We start from the raw sequence: 16,206 nt of genomic DNA, 5'->3' as shown, positions 1-16,206 counted from the left end.
AGCCTCACTCTCCCTGTTCCCTCCCACATGCTTCGTGGCACCACCTCCCAAGAGACCATCTGCACCCAAGTCTCAAGTTCTGGTTTCAAAGAAACCCAGAGACAAAAAGTACAGATACAGAGGGCAGGGGGTATTGTGAGAAGTAGCCAGATGCTGTATCTATTTTGCAGGTACAGTCAACATGATTTCCAGATGGATTGGATGTGGGTGTGAGGAGAAGGATCAGGGCTTGCTCTAAGGTTTTCGGCCTGGTAACTGAAAGGATGGAGTTGCCGTGAACTGAGGTGGGGAAGACTGGCAGGTTTAGGGGTAAATCAAGAGTCCAGGTGTGACATTTGCGCCCTGATGGAGGGATTGTAAAATGGTGCAGATGCTATGAAAAACAGATGGCAGTGGCTCAAACAATTAAAAATAGCAAATACCATATGGTCTAGCAATTCCACTTCCAGGCATATACCCCCAAAAAAGAAAAGCAGGGACTTAAGAGGTATTTGTTCCCTAATGCCCATAGCACTTTATTTGCGATAGTCAAGAGGTGGAACCAAACCAAGTGCCCATCGATGGATGAATAGATAAACAAAATGTGGTATATAATTATTACTCAGCCTTAAAAAGGCAGGAAATTCCGACACATGCTACAACATGGATGACCCTCGAGGACATCTTGAGAAGTGGATTAAGCCAGTCATATTGTATGACTCCACTCATATGACGTGCCTAAGAGTAGGTAAACTCAGGGCAGAAAGTAGAATGGTGGTTGCCAGCGGCTGGGAGGAGAGGGGAATAGGGAGTTGTTTATAGGTACAGGGGTTCAGTTTGGGATGATGAGAAAGTTCTGGAGATGAATGGGGGCGATGGTTGCACAACAATGTGAAATACTTTATGCTACTGAACTATACACTTGAAAATGGCTAAAACAGGCTGAGCACAATGACTTATGCCCATAATCCCAGCACTTTGGGAGACCGAGACAGGCGGATCGCTTGAGGTCAGGAGTTCAAGACCAGTTTGTCCAAAACCCGGTTTCTACCAGGACCTGTTTGTCTCATAACAAAACCCCATTTCTACTAAAAATACAAAAATTAGCCAGGCGTGGTGGCTGGTGCACGCCTGTAATCCCGGCTACCTGGAAGGCTGAGACACAAGAATCACCTGAACTCGGGAAGTGGAGGTTGCAGTTAGCCAAGATTGCACCAATGCACTCCAGCCTGGGTGACAGAGTAAAACTGCGTCTCAAAATAAATAAATAAAAAGGCTAAAACGGTAAATTTTGTGTTGCATGTATTTTACCATAATTTTTAAAAGAATGCAGGTTTGACCCTGTTAGGTATGAGGTGTCTATTGGACACACTGTGGGGAAGTCAAGGAGGCAGTTAGTGATGTATAAAGAGTTCAGGAGAGCAGCATGGGCAAGGAGAAATTGGGAGGCGGTCAGCATGTTGGTGGGCTCTCAAGTCAAGATACTGGGTGAGATCACCGTGGGAATAAATGGAGGCAGAGCGAAGGACCCAGGATTGCGTCCTCGGTCTCCTTGTGTTAAGAGGATGAGGAGAAGGGTGGAGCAATGAGTGAGGGAGACCAGAAGGAGCAGCGCTGAGGCCGGAGGAAAGGCAAGGGGCCATGTTTCCGTAGAGCAGAGAAAGGCCTCCGGAGGAAGGGCCAGCGACACCGTAGAGCACCGCTCACAGGCCAACCTCATTTCCATCTGACAACGGCGTTGCTGGGTATTTTCAGCTGCCCCCTTCGCAGAAGTCGCTCTGTCCTGTCTGCTCACCTGATAGCCTGGCTTGGAGACGCCTGCCAGACTCCACTCAGAGCTGGGTCTTGTCTCTTGTCCTCATGGGAGCTCAGAGGGTGGAATTTGCTGTATTGGATTTTACAGAACTTCTGTTACATTTGGATAAAGAAAGTAAAAGCAATTTGGCCTTTTAATGAAAATTATTTCAGCTCCCTTTTTAATAACCAAAGCCTAGGAAAAGTTTTAAAGAGGCTGGGTACAGTGGCTCAACCCTGTAATCCCAGCACTTTGGAAGGCCGAGGCAGGCAGATCACCTGAGCTCAGGAGTTTGAGACCAGCCTGGCCAACATGGTGAAACCCCGTCTCTACCAAAAAATAACAAAAATTAGCTGCGTGTGGTGGCGCGCGTCTGTAGTCCTAGCTACTGGGGAGGCTGAGGCAGGAGAACCGCTTGAACCTGGGAAGTGGAGGTTGCAGTGAGCTGAAATTGTACCGCTGCACTCCAGCCTGGGCGACAGAGTGATATTCTATCTTAGAAAAAAAAAGAGTTTTAAAGATGATTAGACATTGTCATTTCTTTCCTGTCTTGAGCATAGACGGACCATAGCTCTTTCTTCATAGCTCAGAAGTGGGAACCCATCTTGCCCAGACCTTCCTTTTTGGGGATTCTCCTGTGTCCTTTCTCGTGTGTTCCCCACTTTGGGATGCATTATGTTCCCTGCCCTCCTGGACTCCCTGGTACTTCTTCTTACTAGCATCCTATATCCTTGATCCAATTTTGAGGCAGTAAGAAAGAAGCATCCTTTACTTAGCACTGACTGTGTGCATGACGGCCAGCCAGGTACTTAGCACACAGCATGTCATTGCCCTGTCGCGGTAGTCCTGGGAGGTGGGTGTTACCCCATTTTGCAGAGGAGATAACTAATGGCTTACATAGCTTGCCCAAGGTCACATAGCAAGGGAATGGTGTGACATTCCCACCGAGGGCTGTTTGGCTCTAAGTTCAGCCCCCTTTCCAGATTGGCAGGCTGCCCCTCACAGCACAGGGAAGGGCTGGGTCATTCCCCTTTGTTGTGACTGTCCCCCAACCCCAAATTGCCAGCTTATGGCTTCACATGTAGAATGTGTTCCGTGAGCATCACAATGACTAACAGCTACTTGCCTTCCCCACTTAGATGTGGGCTGAGGTTAGGGAGAGGGATGGGGAAGGAGCCACAGTGAGGGATTCTTTTTTTTTTTTTTTTTTGAGACAGAGTTTCACCCTGTCGCCAGGCTGGAGTGCAGTGGCGCGATCTTGGCTCACTGCAACCTCCGACTCCCGGGTTCAAGTGATTCTCCTGCCTCAGCCTCCCGAGTAGCTGGGATTACAGGCGCCCGCCACCATGCCCAGTTAATTTTTGTATTTTTAGTAGAGACAGGGTTTCACCACATTGGCCAGGATGATCTCAATCTCCTGACCTCGTGATCCGCCTGCCTCAGACTCCCAGAGTGCTGAGATTACAGGTGAGAGCCACCGTGCCTGGCCAGTGAGGGATTCTTTAAGATTTCTGACAATGATTCTTGTTCCTCACCCCAACTTGCCCCATTGACACACTGGGGTGGCAGTGGCGGCTCCAAAGAGCTCAGGGGCAGCGGCATGGCGGAGTAGCTGGGGGTGGGAGCCGCTGTCTGGAAGCTGCATTTACAGTACAAGCATGCAGTTTGAACATGGGTGCAGTGCCTCCTTGGGCTGGCTCTACGTGAGTGGTGTGAGGAGCTGATGATGGAGATTGAGGAGCTGGCTGAAGCTCCTCCAAGGCTACCTTGGCAGCCATCCTGGGCTACAGAGCAGTCTGGGAGCTCCTGCAGGACCAACTAGACCATAACAGTGGGTCCAAGACACCCTGCTCCTGGCTCCCTGCCGTCTTAAGCTCTGTGTGGAGACTTTGTCTTTGGCCAGTGACTATGCTGGGATTCTACCCCAACCTGCTGTGAGATAGATCGGTTAATGAAAACCAAGTTCATTTTATCTTATTTTGGGATTTTTGTGTATTCCCCACATATTCTATAACAATATGTGTTCTTTTTGTCATTAGAAAAGGTCCTGTTTTTAAGAGTCAAATTCAGTTTGATTCACTTTTGGAAATCACTCCAATATAAGTAAGTATCCCAAGGCACAGACTCTGGGAATTTCCTTCAGTTGTTCTTGACCTTCCCTGAAGGTATGCAGGGAGGTAGGGAGTGAGTGAGAATTCGGGGTGAGAATTGGAGCCATGAAACTGACATATATACATGGCCTTGCCCAAGTTGTTTGGCATCTTTGACCTTCAGTTTTCCTCATCTTTAAAATGGGGATAATGATGGTTTTTTGGTTTGTTCTTTGTTTTTTTTTGAGATGGGGTCTCACTCTGTTGCCCAGGCTGGAGTGCAGTGGCGTGATCTCAGCCCACTGCAACCTCTGCCTCCCAGGTTCAAGCGGTTCTCCTGCCTCAGCCTCCCAAGTAGCTGGGAGTATAGGCGCGTGCCACCACACCAGGCTAATTTTTTGTATTTTTAGTGGAGACAGGGTTTCACCATGTTAGCTGGGATGGTCTCAATCTCCTGACCTCGTGATCTGCCCACCTCGGCCTCCCAAAGTGCTGGAATTACAGGCATGAGGCACCCGTGCCCAGCCCATGATGGTTTTTATCACATGGAATTGTTGTAAAAATTAAATCAGAGTGTTCACATTGAGTGTTTAGCAGAGGGCTGGCGCACTGTCACTGAGGGCACATAAATGTATGCTCAGCCCTCGTGATGGCAGTGGGCCAGAACAGGCCGCTGTTCCCATGGTATTATGGGTATCTTAGGTGCAGCATATTTGTTAGGCTGTATTAGCCCGATTCCGCCCTCCACCCCTGTCAACCCTAGTGTTTACCCAGGACCAAAAGTAAACTTAAATATCCTCTGTGTCATGGCCTCAGCTTACCTAACATGCTCTACAGATAGATGTTGTTCAATAACAGTAATGATACCCTTCAAAGAAGCTTTTGAAAAGCCAATGTGAATTTCCCAAATCCAACATTAGCGCTGATGTGTGCCCCGCTTACCTTTATTTTCAAGGTGTTCTGAAGGCGCAGATCCCGATATTAACTTACCAAGGTGGATCAGTGGAAGCTGCTCAGGCATTCCTATGCAAAGATGGGGACCCGCAGACACCTAGGTACGTATGTCACATCCCAGTTTAAGTGGCGGATGGTGGAAACGCCTATATGCTCTTCACTTAGCCAACAAAGTGTCTGCACACCCAAGCCCTTCAGAGGGAACGAAGCCATGAGCCAAGGAAGATGGGTTCTCATGGACCAGACTAACAAATGAGGCTGGGGGGTTTCAAGGTGTCCTGGGGGCCTCACAGAGCATCTCCAGAAGTAACAGGTCCCTGGGCAGCAGAGAGAGACAGCATATCTTCCTGATAGAGGGGAGACATAGCACTAAAAAAAAAAAAAGACTCTCAATCTCAAACTATGGGTCATGACATGTTAGAGAATAGTGAAATCATTTCAGTTAGGGTATCCAGCACTTTTGGAAAATGAAATAGAAATACAGCATCATTGTATATCTTGTATAGTAATGGTAAGTACTCCCTCATAAGACTGTGTACATGCAAGTGTGTGTATTTCTTACTGCGTGTTATGGTCAAACTTTTTTTTTTTAGGGGTGGGGATGGAGTCTTTATCTGTAGCCCAGGCTGAAGTACAGTGGTGCAATCTCTGCTCACTACAACCTCTGCCTCCCAGGTGCCAGTGATTCTCTTGCCTCAGCCTCCCAAGTAGCTGGGATTACAGGCACGCACCATCACGCCTGGCTAATTTTTCTATTTTTAGTAGAGATGGGGTTTCACCCTGTTGGCCAGGCTGGTCTGGAACTCCTGACCTCAAGTGATCCACCCACCTCAGCCTCCCAAAGTGCCAGGATTACAGGTGTGAGCCACTGCGCCTGGCCACTAATTTTTGTATTTTTAGTAGGGACAGGGTTTCGCCCTGTTGGCCAGGCTGGTCTTGAACTCCTGACCTCAGGTGATCCACCCATCTCAACCTCCCAAAGTGCTGGGATTACAGGTGTGAGCCATTGCACCTGGCCTCCCTGAACTGTTTTTAAGCTTACACTTCATTGGCGTAAAAGTACACTCACGTTGCTGTGCAGACATCATCACCATCCGTCTTCAGAACTCTTTTCATCTTGCTAAACTGAAAGTCTGTGCTCCATTCAAAGATAATTCTCCATCTCCTCCTCAACCCAGCTCTGGCAACCACAATTCTACTTTCTGTCTTTATGAGTTTGACTATTCAAGGCACCTTGTGTGAGTGGAATCATCCAATATTTGTCCTTTTGTGACTGCTTATTTCCCTTAGCATAATGTCCTCAATGTTCATTCATGTCACAGCATGTGCCAGAACGTCCTGCCTTTTTAAGGCTGAATAACATTCCCTTGTGTGTATAGACCACATTATGTTTTTGCATTCATCCGTCAGTGGGCACTGGGTTTGCTTCCTGCTCTTGGCTATGCTGAATACTGCTGCTATGAGCATGGGTGGACAAATATCTCCTTGAGTCTTTCACTTCTCCTGGACATACACATGGAAGTGAAATTGCTGGATCATATGGTATGTTCTATTTTTAATTTTTTGAGGAATGGCCATACTATTTTTTATAGCAGAGTTGAGATTTTTGAAGAACACTGTCTTGGAAGGATTGAGAGAGATGTAAAAGTACAATATGCATATTCTTTTTTTTGAGACAGAATCTTGTTCTGTCGCCCAGTCTGTAGTGCAGTGGCACGATCTTGGCTCACTGCAGCCTCTGCCTCCCGGGTTTAAGTGATTCTCATGCCTCAGCCTCCCAAGAAGCTGGGATTACAGGCACCCATCACCATACCTGGCTAATTTTTTGTATTTTTAGTACAGACTGGGTTTCACCATGTTGACCAGGCTGGTCTCAAACTCCTGGCCTCAGGTGATCCACCTGCCTCAGTCTCCTGAAGTGCTGAGATTGCAGGCATGAGCCACTGTGCCCAGCCTTTTTTTTTTTTTTTTTTTTTTTTTTTTTATATCTTGAGACAGGGTCTCACTCTGTCACCCAGGCTGGAGTGCAGTGGTGTGATCTTGGCTCACTACAACCTCTGCCTCCTGGGCTCAGGCGATTCTCCCACCTCGGCCTCCCAGGGATAGCTGGGACTATAGGCACTCACCACCACACCTGGCTAATTTCTGTATTTTTAGTAGAGATGAGGTTTCACCATGTTGCCCAGGCTGGTCTCAAACTCCTGGGCTCAAGTGATCTGCCTGCCTCGGCCTCCCAAAGAGCTGGGATTACAGGTATGAGCCACTGCGCCCAGCCTGCATGTTCTTAAATTGGATTGTCAAAACAGTAGTCCTGCTAGTAATAATAGCAACAATAATCACTGTAACCAACACTGACTGAGCACTGAGTAGGTTCAGGGCTTCATGACAAGCGCCTCCTGTGCATTTTCTCATTTTTCCCTTTGAACACTGTGTGAGGTACACACTGTGGTCATGTCACCTTACAGATGCAGAAAATGAAGGTTAGGGAGGTTAAGCAATTTGCCCAAGGCCCATGGAAGGAGGACCTGGAATCAGAACCCAGATGATCTGCTGCCACAGCCCACATTCTGACCGCTATGCCATCTGTCCCCCTTATTTCTCTGTTTCTGTCTAAAGAAGTTTGTCTTTGTGTTAGACTCATTCCTTTTGTATTTTGAGCCCTTTTCCTTCTGTTTTGTGTCTGTAAACTGAACAAGATCCTGGAAGGGGCCAGCAGCAGGCCAATAGCAGCCAATACTCTCAGCCTCTCGGCCTGGCTGTCCCTGCTGGACGAAGGGGATCTGGGTGGGCACCAGCAATGTTCCCATCCCCCATAGCAACCCTGACCATTGGCCTCCTGCTTTTATAGCCTCTGACCCTACTAAAGAAATTGCTGAGGATTCCAATGCTGGATTTTTTTTTTTTTTTTTGAGATGGAGTCTTACTCTGTCACCCAGCCTGGAGTGCAGTGGTGTGATCTCAGCTCACTGCAACCTCCACCTCCTGGGTTCAAGTGATTCTCTTGCATCAGCCTCCCGAGTAGCTGGGACTACAAGCACCCACCACCACGCCCAGCTAATTTTTTAGTAGAGATGAGGTTTCACCATGTTGGCCAGGCTGTTCTCGAACTCCTGACCTCAAGTGATCCACCTGCTTCGGCCTCCCAAAGTGCTGAGATTATAGGCATAAACCACCGTGCCCAGCCCCAATGCCATATCTTAAACTGATTTAATAGACTAGCCTCCAGCACAGGTCCTGGCCCCGAGTAGATGTGCCACCAAGTTCTGCAGGAATGAAGGAATCAAAGAAAGAGAGAAGCGTCTTTCGCACAAACACAAGAAGGCATGACCCAGCAAGCAGCCACCTCTCCATAAGGACCCTCTGACCTTTGCTTCCCAGCAGATTTGACCACCTGGTGGCCATAGAGCGTGCCGGAAGGGCTGCCGATGGCAATTACTACAATGCAAGGAAGATGAACATCAAGCACTTGGTTGACCCCATTGACGATCTTTTTCTTGCTGCAAAGAAGATTCCTGGAATCTCATCAACTGGTAAGTATGGAGTACTGGGGATGCACCAAGAACGTGGACCCATGAAGTGTCTTTTGTTGTTGTTCTTGTTGTTGTTGTTATTATGGAGTCTTGCTTTGTCACCCAGGCTGGAGTGCAGTGGCACGATCTTGGCTCACTGCAACCTCTGCCTTCTGGGTTCGAGCGATTCTCCTGCCTCAGCCTCCCAAGTAGCTGGAATTACAGGCACGCACCACCACGCCTGGCTAATTTTTGTATGTTTGGTAGAGGTGAGGTTTCACCATGTTGGCCAGGCTGGTCTCGAACTCCTGACCTCAAGTGATCTACCCGCCTCGGCCTCCCAAAGTGCTGGGATTACAGGCGTGAGCCACCGTGCTCAGCCTAAGTGTCTTTTTATTGACTATTGAACACACGACCAGAAAGAGTTATGTGGGGACCATCATTTTCCACTACAAAGATGGTCTTTGTTCATTATGGTTGGTATAGACACTAACGACACTGCCATTTAGAAATCCAACATCCCCACAAGCAAGGGAGGAAAAGCATATTCTATTTGCCTGACTCTAAAGTAATAAAACTAATATTAAAGTAATATCAATAGTAAAATTGAGGCATGGCATATTATTCTGGTCATATAGGACAGAATGTACCATATATTATTTTATGAAGCATGTTAATTTAAAAATTATCTAATATATGATTAGTATTTCAATTTTTTTTTTTTTGAGACAGAGTCTCACTCTGTTGCCCAGGCTGGAGTGCAGTGGTACAATCTCAGCTCACTGCAACCTCCACCTCCTGGGCTCAAGCAATCCTCCCATCTCAGCCTCCCGAGTAGCTGGGACAACAGGGTGTGCTACCATGCTTGGGTAATGTCACGTGCGTCCGTGTGAAGAGAGTCCACAAACAGGCTTTATGTGAGCAACAAGGCTGTTTGTTTCACCTGGGCGCAGGCGGGCTGAGCCTGAAAAAGGAGTCAGCGAAGGGTGCTGGGATTATCATTAGTTCTTATAGGTTTGGGATAGGTGGTGGAGTTAGGAGCAATTTTTTGTGGGCAGGGGGTGGATCTCACAAAGTACATTCTCAAGGGTGGGGAGAATATTACAAAGTACCTTCTTAAGGGCAGGGGAGAATATTACAAAGTACCTTCTCAAGGGTGAGGAGGGTGTATCGTACAAAGTACATTCACAAGGGCAGGGGAATATCACAAAGTACATTATCACAAGGGGTGGGGAGGGTGTATTGTCACAAAGTCAATTGATCAGTTAGGGTAGGGCAGGAACAAATCACAATGGTGGAATGTCATCAGTTAAGGCAGGAACTGGCATTTTCACTTCTTCTGTGGATCTTCAGTTGTTTCAGGCCATCTGGATGTATATGTGCAGGGATATGATGGCTTAGCTTAGGCTCAGAGGCCTGACAGGTAACTTTTTTTTTTGAGACGGAGTCTCGCTCTGTTGCCAGGCTCGAGTGCAGTGGCACAATCTCGGCTCACTGCAACCTCCGCCTCCCAGGTTTAAGCAATTCCCCTGCCTCAGCTTCCCAAGTAGCTGGGACTATAGGCACATGCCACCACACCCAGCTAATTTTTGTATTTTCAGTAGACGTGGGGTTTCACTATGTTGGCCAGAATGGTCTTGATTTCTTGACCTCGTGATCTGCCTGCCTTGGCCTTCCAAAGTGGTGAGCCACCGTGCCTGGCCGCTTGGCTAACTTTTAAACATTTTTTTGGTAGAGATGAGGTCTCACTATATTGCTCAGCCTGGTCTCGAACTCCTGAGCTCAAGCTATCTTCCCACCTCAGCCTCCCAAAGTGTTTCAATTACAGGCATGAGCCACTGAGCCTGGCCTTCAATCGTTAATAATATAATAATTTGGGCTGGGTGCAGTGGCTCACGCCTGTAATCCCAGCACTTTGGGAGGCCGAGGCAGGTGGATCACTTGAGCTCAGGAGTTCTAGACCAGCCTGGCCAACATGGCAAAACCCCGTCTCTATTAAATATATAAAAAAATTAACCAGGCATGGTGGTGGGCACCTGTAATTCCAGCTCCTCAGGAGGCTGAGGCAGGAGAATTGCTTGAACGCAGGAGATGGAAGTTACAGTGAGCCGAGATCGCGCCACTGCACTCCAGCCTGGGCAACAAGAGCAAGACTCTGTCTCAATAATAATAATAATAATAATAATAATAATAATAATAATAATAATAATAATGTGATAATTTGTGTTTGCACAAAACTTTGTACTTTTCCAAGAGGCTTCACATTCATTGTAGTGTTTAAGCCTCTGTGAAAACCCTGTGAGGCAGGTAAGGTGAGTCCCAGGAGGTTTTCCCAGATCGCCCAGCTAATTAGTGTTGCTGGTAGCATTAGGAGTAGACTGCAGACTCCTGGGGCCCCAGCCCTTTATCAGGGAATCATGCCTTTATGAATTGCCGAAAGGCTTAGTGTAAGCCCCAAGAACCTTTCTTCCCTCTGGGTGGGTCTCAGGCCCTGGGGTAATGAAGGCTTGTTTGTCATTCCATGTTTCCGAGTGTTTCCCAGACTCATTAGTCTCCTTTGGCTTTTGAGGTTTTGATGAGACAGTGAGAGCCTTCTGGGCTGATTAGAACGTTTCTGCAAATCACCCTGGCCTTTCCCAGAAGAGGCTGTGGATGCGGTGCGCACAGTGCGGTTGGCTTCCAGCTTCCTGTCCCTCCGGCTGGGCAGGCAGAGGACCTCAGCCTGTGGGGGAGGGGTTCTCAGAGTGGAGAAGAAAGAGATCTCTGTGGCTACAGGGGCTAACAGGGTCTGAGGGAACTGCTAGAGCAATCCCATCCTCCCATGCCCGCAATGGTACCCCCATCTGTGCTGTGACGACCCTGAGATCCCAGAGGAGGCGGGTGGAGCTGGCCGCTCACGGCTTCGAACTGCCCCCTTTGTAGACCCTTGGGCCCTTCTCGCAGCCTCAGGAGTCCAGTCTCCTCCTGTGGCCCTCCCCAGACCCTCCTGCCCAGCAAGGCTACCTCCTCAATTTTCCTTTTTCTCTTCCTCTCCCTCAAAACCCTTATTCCTCAGGTTCCATGGGCAACTGCCATGTCATGGCCATAGTGCTCAATTGAGAATCAAGTCACCTGGGTTTAAGTCTCCACCTTCCACTGACTGCCCAGGTACTGCCCCATCAGGGACTGCCAGCTCTATACAGTGAGGATCACTATACCCATGACAGGATGGACGTGAAGCCCAAACGAGATGGAATTCATAAGATGCTAAAAAGAGACAGCTATAGACAAGATACCAGTGTTACATGGTGGATGTTATTCCCCTCATTCAGTGGGCTGTCATAGATCTAGAGAACTGTTATGAGAAAAACCATCAGGATATAAATCTAAGGTGTTTGGTCCTTCACAATTGTGTCATTCTTTTGGCCAAATCCAATCCCTTATGCTTGAGATGGATCAGCTCTAGATCCCACAATGAACGCTAGCCTCTGACAGAATTCTTCCACATCTTCCAAGCCTTTATAGAAGCAGACACAAAAACAATGATGTGCCTGTTCCATAGGCTTGGAGAGTCCAGCCCTCTGGCCTTGAGACACTCAGACAGGTGCATTGCACGAAAGGTTATTGAGACAGCTGTAACTCTCTTCTAGAGGTAGATTCAGCTGAACATCTAGTTTACAGTATCCTCCAGAAATACCTGGTCACAGGAGCTGTGTCCCCCAGATCTACAGCACCACCTCAAAGGGTACATGCTTCAGGGCTTGCTAGGTTTTGTTTTTTTGTTTTTGTTTTTGTTTTGAGATGGAGTCTCGCTCTGTTGCCCAGGCTGGAGTGCAATGGTGTGATCTCGGCTCCCTACAACCTCTGCCTCCCAGTTTCAAGCAATTCTCCTGACTCAGCCTCCACAGTAGCTGGGACTCCAGGCATGCGCCACTGTGCCTGGGTAATTTTTGCATTTTTAGTAGAGGCGAGGTTTTGCCATATTGGCCAGACTGGTCTCGAACTCCTGATCTCAAGTGATCTGCCTGCCTCAGCCTCCCAAAGTGCTGGGATTACAGGCATGAGCCACTGCCCCCAGACTAGATTTTTAAATCTTATCCATACAAGGGTAGAGGTACCTGCTAGTTATTTTTAGCCAATCCCCCTATCTTGAACACCGTTCATTTCACCAATGAATTAAATCATTTCTAATACGTATTTATTCTAGCATTCATTTATTATGCTAATTAACACATTCTCTGATGCGGACTATCAGATGAGCCTCAAGACTGTAGGCTCTTTCCAATGCTCACTAACCACACTTGGAGTGTGTATTCCTGATTAGGATATTTCAGATGTTAACCAGGTACCCCTCTGGTATAGATTAAAATGAACTAAAACACATACATTTCACATTCTTTCAGCAGAAGCCTTTAAAGTAAGTTCTAGAACTGACTTTGCATCAGATCCCCCAGGGGGCTCAGTGAGCGGGAGCCACTGGAAGGGAGGCCCTGAGTGTCACCATGCCCACATCTCCTGTGGACCTGGCACCAAGACCATAGAACATGCTCCATCTTGGCTGGAGAACGTGACCCAAAAGGGGACATGACCACACTGTGTTGTGTTCCAAACATGGACTCATTTTTAACTAAAGAAATTTCTAGAAGGCCTAAGGGGAAGTACCACAACTCCTGGTTGTCTGAAAATATATCCAGAGCCAACCTCTTTGCTCTCCCAAAGGCAACAAGCACATGTAGGGCTGCTTGCTTCAGGCCTCTCCCGTTTTGCCCTGGTCCCGTGCACTGACTCAGCTCCCCTTCCCTTCAGGAGTCGGTGATGGAGGCAACGAGCTTGGGATGGGTAAAGTCAAGGAGGCTGTGAGGAGGCACATACGGCATGGGGATGTCATCGCCTGCGACGTGGAGGCTGACTTTGCAGTCATTGCTGGTGAGCACTCGGATGGCCGCCCAGTCTGGCCGGCTACCCAGGGTGAGGGACCTGGCTTGGAGCCTGACCAGGCCGGAAGCTCTTCTTCTCTGCGCGTAGTGCAGAGGGCATCAGGGCAGGGAGGGGAGGTGGTGCTCAGCCTCTGACCTTTCATTCAGTCATTCAACAAACATTTACGGTGTGCCAGGCAATGTTCTGAGCACTGGGGTTATAGCTGCAATGACCCTGCTCCACAGAACTCCCATTCTAGGACTGGGAGATAGAGAATGAGCCCTGACAAACACATCAGATGATTCTAAAGAGTAATAAGAGCTTTGGGGGTGATAGTACAGGTAGCTGAGAGAGGGTGATGGGAGGGCCACTTCAGATCAGTGGTCAGGAAGGCTTTTCTGAAGAGAGTGCTCTGTGCTTTTATCTGCATGGACAGTAAGAAAGCTATCTGGTAAGTGTTTGGAGGATGCAAGAAGCTTTCCACCTTTGCTTTCACCTACTTCTGTCTTGGTCTGCCCTGCGCCTCCCCACGGTTGCTCCTCTCCGGCAGCACCCACCTTTCCTGTGTCCAGGTCCGTCTAGGTGTGGCCTCCTGCTTTGACCTCACCACATATTTCAAGAAAATTGTGACGTCCCTGAAAAAGGCTCTCTCCCACTTCATGATCATAGCCTGGAGAGGAATGGAACCTCACGGGAACCAGTGCCAGGGTGGGAAAACCTGATTCGTAATTGAGAAATGGCTGGAGGCTCAGTATGGGCAAGTATGAGAGTTTAAAACTCCAGGGGACCCAGTGGTCTGGGGGCCCTCATGCTCTTGTGAGTTTCGCCTCTGGGCGCTCAACCAAGTTCTCACAATGAATATTAGAAAAAAATCCCCTCATGCTTGCATCAGGGGGAGGGAAAAATGAGTCATTTTCAAGTAGACCAGGGCATTCTGTTCTTCTTTTTTTTTTTTTGAGAGTGCTCTGTTCCCAGGCTGGAGTGCAGTGGTGCCATTTTGGTCACTGCAACCTCCGCCTCCTGGGTTCAAGCGATTCTCCTGCCTCAGCCTCTCGAGTAGCCGGGATTACAGGTACATGCCACCACACCTGGATAATTTTTGTATTTTTAGTAGAGACAGGGTTTCACCATATTGGCCAGGCTGGTCTCGAACTCCTGCCTTCAAGTGATCTGCCCACCTCGGCCTCCCGAAGTGCTGGGATTACAGGCCTTAAATCTACCTGGGGAAAGGGAAATACCCAGCCCCACCTTTCTTCAGCCTTCTACGTGGGAGAGGGACATACCCAATTCCAGCTCCCTCTAGCAGTCTGTGCCACGTAAGGGGGAGAGGACAAAACTGAGAAGCAGTGGTGAAGTTCACAGTCCAGGGCACAGGCTTACTAAAAGGCAGAGATCTAATCATAGGACTACAGAGCCCTTCCCCTCCCCGCCACGTCTTACCACCATCACTAAAGGTCCATTTGCTACAGTTCCTTTTTCTTTTCTTTTTTGAGACAGAGTCTCACTCTAACACCCAGGCTGGAGTCCAGTGGCACGATCTCAGCTCACTGCAACTTCTGCCTCCCGGGTTCAAGCAATTCTTATGCCGCAGCCTCCTGAGTAGCTGGAATTACAGGTGCGCACCACCACGCCTGGCTAATTTTTGTGTTTTTGGTAGAGACGGGGTTTCGCCATGTTGACCAGGCTGGTCTCGAACTCCTGACCTCAGGTGATCCACCCGCCTCAGCCTCCCAAAGTGCTGAGATTACAGGCATGAGCCACTGTGCCTGGCCCAGCTGCAGTTCCTTTTACCAAGTAAATTATGTCCACCTTTCAACAACAAAAAAAATTTTCAAGAAACACCGATAAGCAAAAACACAATTTGAAGAGAAGGAACAAACAGAGTCAGACATGTCAGAAATGATGGGATTATCAGACCGGGAATTCTTTTAAAAGTCTGATTAATGTGATAAAGTCTTAACTGCAAAAAGTAGGCAACATGCAAGAAGAGATGGATAATGCAAGCAGAGACATGGAAATTTTAAGAAAGAATAAATAAGTGGTAGATCAGCCTGGGCAACATGGCAAGATACCATCTCTATAAACAATTTAAAAATTAGCCAGGTGTGGTGGTGCATACCTGTAGTCCTGGCTACTTGGGGGGCTGAGGTGGGAGGAGAACTTGAGCCCAGGAAGTTGAGGCTGCAGTGAGCTGTGATTGAGCCATTGTACTCCAGCCTGGGTGACAGAGCAAGACCCTGTCTCAGGAAAAAAAAAAAAAAATGAGGAAGTAGATAGAGATCAATAACTCTGTAACAGAAATGCAGAATGCCTTTGATGGGCTCATTAGTAGACCGGACATGGCTGTGGAAAGAATCTCTGAGCTTCAAGATATCTCAACAAAAGCTGCCAAAATTGAAAAAAAAGCAAAGAGAAAAAGTGCTGGGGGCGGAAAAAACCCTACAACAGATCAGAATATCCAAGAACTGTGGGACAACTACAAAAGGTATAACCTATACTAATGGGAATACTAGGAGAAGAAAGAGAGCAATAAATAGCAGCATTTGAAGCAATAACAAATGAGAATTTCCCCCGTATTAATGTCAGACACCAAACCATAGATCCGGGAAGCTGAGAGAACACTAAGGAGGATAAATGCCAAAAAGCTAAATCTAGATATATCATATTCAAACTTCAGAAAACCAAAGATAAAGGAAGAATTCTGAAAGAAGCCAGAGGCAGGTGGGGGAAAACCCTTTACCTATACAGGAACAAAGGTAAAAATTACATTCATTTGACTTCTCTACAGAAACCATATAAGCATGAAGAGACTGAACTATTTTTTTTTTTTTTTCTTTTCTTTTTTTTTTTTTTTGAGATGGAGTTTCACTCTTGTTGCCGAGGCTGGAGTGCAATGGTGCAATCTCGGCTCACCGCAGCCTCCGCCTCCCGAGTTCAAGTGATTCTCCTACCTCAGCCTCCCGAGTAGCTGGGATTACAGGCA

The 16,206-nt window shown here is 47.8% G+C and overlaps 1 protein-coding gene across 19 annotated transcripts in view; it reads left to right on the top strand.

Annotated features, from left to right (window-relative positions):
* The window catches only part of DGLUCY (D-glutamate cyclase), a 158,313-nt gene that overhangs the window by 127,471 nt on the left and 14,636 nt on the right, over window positions 1-16,206 (top strand). For 8 of the 19 annotated variants that reach the window (XM_063644026.1, XM_063644013.1, XM_063644025.1 and 5 more), the window contains 3 exons: window positions 4,820-4,919; window positions 8,197-8,348; window positions 13,113-13,232. In XM_063644026.1, the coding sequence (XP_063500096.1) occupies window positions 4,820-4,919; window positions 8,197-8,348; window positions 13,113-13,232 (372 nt within the window). The remainder of the gene's footprint in view (window positions 1-4,819; window positions 4,920-8,196; window positions 8,349-13,112; window positions 13,233-16,206) is intronic. The other 11 variants (XM_063644017.1, XM_055288428.2, XM_063644019.1 and 8 more) reach the window with 3 other exon arrangements.

The sequence above is a fragment of the Symphalangus syndactylus genome, chromosome 8 (assembly GCF_028878055.3).
Source record: "Symphalangus syndactylus isolate Jambi chromosome 8, NHGRI_mSymSyn1-v2.1_pri, whole genome shotgun sequence".
NCBI classification, from domain to species: domain Eukaryota; kingdom Metazoa; phylum Chordata; class Mammalia; order Primates; family Hylobatidae; genus Symphalangus; species Symphalangus syndactylus.
Note: the sequence above shows the minus strand (reverse complement) of the source record. Positions and strands in the feature narration are given on the sequence as shown.